Source organism: Eleginops maclovinus, chromosome 1, assembly GCF_036324505.1.
Source record: "Eleginops maclovinus isolate JMC-PN-2008 ecotype Puerto Natales chromosome 1, JC_Emac_rtc_rv5, whole genome shotgun sequence".
Classification (NCBI taxonomy): Eukaryota; Metazoa; Chordata; class Actinopteri; order Perciformes; family Eleginopidae; genus Eleginops; species Eleginops maclovinus.
This window is the reverse complement of record NC_086349.1, coordinates 4,036,719-4,040,256: the sequence shown is the minus strand read 5'-3', so window position 1 is coordinate 4,040,256 and position 3,538 is coordinate 4,036,719. Positions and strand designations below refer to the sequence as shown.

At 51.6% G+C, this 3,538-nt stretch overlaps 1 protein-coding gene across 1 annotated transcript; it reads left to right on the top strand.

Moving 5' to 3' along the window:
* The first annotated feature begins 423 nt into the window (after positions 1-423).
* On the top strand, positions 424-1,964 carry LOC134871618 (uncharacterized). Its single transcript, XM_063894407.1, has 2 exons — positions 424-1,725; positions 1,855-1,964. Exon 1 carries the CDS (start codon positions 862-864, stop codon positions 1,525-1,527), a length of 666 nt encoding a protein of 221 aa, XP_063750477.1. The 5' UTR covers positions 424-861; the 3' UTR covers positions 1,528-1,725; positions 1,855-1,964.
* The last annotated feature ends 1,574 nt before the right edge of the window (positions 1,965-3,538 follow it).

Genomic DNA, 3,538 nt, shown 5'->3' with positions numbered 1-3,538 from the left:
TTTAATTTCTCCCTCACCTACCGTCCCGGATCCCGTAACGTCAAACCTGACGCCCTCTCTCGTCAGTTTAACACTATGAACACACCGGCCTCCCCTGACACTATCCTCTCTCCTTCCTGCCTCAAGGTTGCTGCTGTCACCTGGGAGATAGAGTCCCTCATCCGGAAGGCCCAAGTCACCGAACCAGATCCGGGCAACGGCCCTCCTAACCGTTTCTTTGTCCCCAGTTCGGTTCGCTCTCAAGTTCTGGTGTGGGGCCACACATCGCGCTTTGCCTGTCACCCTGGCGTGGGCCGCACCCTGTCCCTCCTGAAGAGGCACTTTTGGTGGCCAGCGATGGACGCTGACACCCGGGCATTCGTGCTTGCCTGCACGGTGTGTGCTCGGGCCAAGTCCTCCCATCAACCTCCTGCTGGTCTGTTACGCTCTCTCCCTGTTCCTGGTCGGCCCTGGTCCCACATTGGCCTTGATTTTGTGACTGGTCTTCCCCCCTCTAAGGGCCACACTGTAATACTCACCGTTGTGGACAGATTTTCGAAGGCGGTTCACTTCATTGCGCTTCCTAAGCTCCCCACTGCCACAGAGACTGCCCAGCTGCTTGTGCAGCATGTCGTTCGCCTCCACGGGATTCCCGCTGACCTCGTCTCCGACCGTGGTCCCCAGTTCGTTTCCCAAGTGTGGAAGGCCTTCTGCCGAGCGCTGGGGGCCTCTGTCAGCCTGTCATCAGGGTACCAGCCGCAGACTAATGGGCAGGCTGAGAGAGCCAATCAGGACCTCGGAACCGCGCTGCGTTGTGTGGCTGCGCGCAACCCCTCGGCTTGGAGTGACCATCTCTCTTGGATCGAGTATGCCCACAATTCCATGTCCTGTGCTGCCACCGGCATGTCCCCGTTCGAATGCTCCCTGGGATACCAGCCACCCTTGTTTCCTGCTCAGGAGGATTACATCTCCGTCCCCTCGGTCCAGCACCATCTCCGCCGTTGTCGCAGGACGTGGAGGGACGCACGCACCGCTCTGCTGCGCTCCGCAGAGCAGAACCGGCGCATTGCTGATCGCCACCGGGCTCCCGCTCCTGCCTATCGGGTGGGTCAACAGGTGTGGTTGTCCTCTAGGGATCTCCCCTTACAAACTGGCTCCAAGAAGTTAACCCCTCGTTTTGTTGGCCCTTTCCCTATTATTTCCGTCATCAATCCCTCAGCGGTCACACTCAAGCTGCCTCCAGCCATGCACGTCCACCCCACCTTCCATGTCTCTCGTTTAAAGCCAGTCTCCACCAGTCCCCTCTCCCCCCCGGACGTTCCCCCCCCACCTCCCCGTTTGACTGACAACCACCCAGATTACACCGTCCGGCAGTTGCTGGACATTCGTCGTCGGGGCAGGGGGTATCAGTACCTCGTGGATTGGGAGGGTTATGGGCCAGAGGAAAGGAGCTGGGTTTCGCGGGGCCTCATCCTCGACCCCTCCCTCATCCGGGATTTTCATCGGGCTCACCCAGAGAGGCCTAGGCCGCCTGGAGGCGTCCATTGAGGGGAGGGTACTGTTGTGGTCACAGCAGTCTGCTGTGTTTTTCCTCCTCCTGGGTTTGCCACTCCCCCTGTCGGTCTCACTTCACACCTGGCCGTCATCTGCAATCATGCTCACCTGGTCGTCATCTCCAATCAACTCCCCTTCATAAACCCTTGGATTCCCTGCTGTCGGTGCCAGATCGTACTTCGCTCTACAGTGGTAATGATACGTACCCGGCTCCAGTTTACCTTGTTACCTTGTTACCTTGTTACCTTGTTACCTCGCTACCGAACTCTCGTCTCTTGTTGCCTTTGACCACAACCTAACTCTGTTTCCCTCTGCCTGCAGTTATCCGGATCACGCACTCCAGCTCGCCTGCCTCACCCTCCCCCCGGCTTCCGCGTCCTCTACCTGCTCCTCCACCTCACTCAATAAACCCCCTTGCATCAATTCAACAACGTCTCTTGTCTGCTCTTGGGTTCAGAATCGTTATCATAACAGGCGTAGTGTGTTACTGATGGTAGCCTCTGTTACTTTGGTCCCAGCTCTCTGCAGGTCATTCACTAGGTCCCCCCGTGTGGTTCTGGGATTTTTGCTCACCGTTCTTGTGATCATTTTGACCCCACGGGGTGAGATCTTGCGTGGAGCCCCAGATGGAGGGAGATTAGCAGTGGTCTTGTATGTCTTCCATTTTCTAATAATTGCTCCCACAGTTGATTTCTTCACACCAAGCTGCTTACCTATTACAGATTCAGTTTTCCCAGCCTGGTGCAGGTCTACAATTTTGTCTCTGGTCTCCTTTGACAGCTCTTTGGTCTTGGCCATAGTGGAGTTTGGAGTATGACTGTTTGAGGTTGTGGACAGGTGTCTTTTATACTGATAACGAGTTCAAAAAGGTGCCATTAATACTGGTAACGAGTGGAGGACAGAGGAGCCTCTTAAAGAAGAAGTTACAGGTCTGTGAGAGCCAGAAATCTTGCTTGTTTGTAGGTGACCAAATACTTATTTTACAGAGGAATTTACCAATTAATTCATTAAAAATCCTACAATGTGATTTCCTGGATTTTCTTTTCTCATTCTGTCTCTCATAGTTGAGGTATACCTATGATAAAAAATTACAGGCCTCTCAAATGGGAGAACTTGCACAATTGGTGGCTGACTAAATACTTTTTTGCCCCACTGTATGTCTGCTAGTGTCAATTCTTCCATTATCCCTTCTTTATCTTCCATCCAGGCTTCCTGATATTCTTCATCTGGACATTGTATATAATAGTATCTGCAATGTAAGGATCTTGTGGAGGCCCATATGGCCCCAAGGTGTTTATCCATGGCTTCCATTCCATATAGGTTCTTTGAACATGTGGGGTGTTGATCTCAGTAGTAATCAGGCGGCTCCAGAACACAGATGTAGTGTTATTTTCTTTGTCGTCTTCTGGATGAGACGCCATGAACAGGATTCTTTGTTGGCCATTATAGGTTTGATATAATGATATTTGTCCTGGAAACTGGATGATCAGTCCATCTGGGTTGCATAGAATTCTTGCTCCAGATTTTACAAGAAGATCTCTTCCTAATAAATGTACGGGACATTTAGGGGTGTCAAGGAATGAGTGCTGCAGGAGTTGCTTTCCAATCTTGCAGCATTGTATATCTTTGTACTTCAGCTCTTCCCGAGTATCCAACTGTTTTGAGGGTGTTATTAGAGAGTGGAGGTTTTCTTCCTTGTAATGAAGTCAAACAGGAGGCAGTAGCCCCAGTGTCCGCCATCATTTCCACCTTTCTCCCTCAATTTCACAGGTGACCATTGGTTCATTTTGAGCTGGAATTGCATCACCTGTCGTTAGATCCTCTGGGCATCCTCATTGTTCTGAGTCCTCCCAGGCTGACATGGGCATCTGATTCATGTTGGGGACCCCTGATATTATTATAATAATAATAATAATAATAATGACTTGGATTTATATAGCGCCTTTCATAATACCCAAGGTCGCTTCACAAAGTGGGGTAGAGGTAGAGGGAGGGGTGGGGGGTT

Bases quoted from the DNA above. Each gene is read 5' to 3' on its own strand.
- LOC134871618 (XM_063894407.1), top strand. From the start codon at position 862: ATGTCCTGTGCTGCCACCGGCATGTCCCCGTTCGAATGCTCCCTGGGA.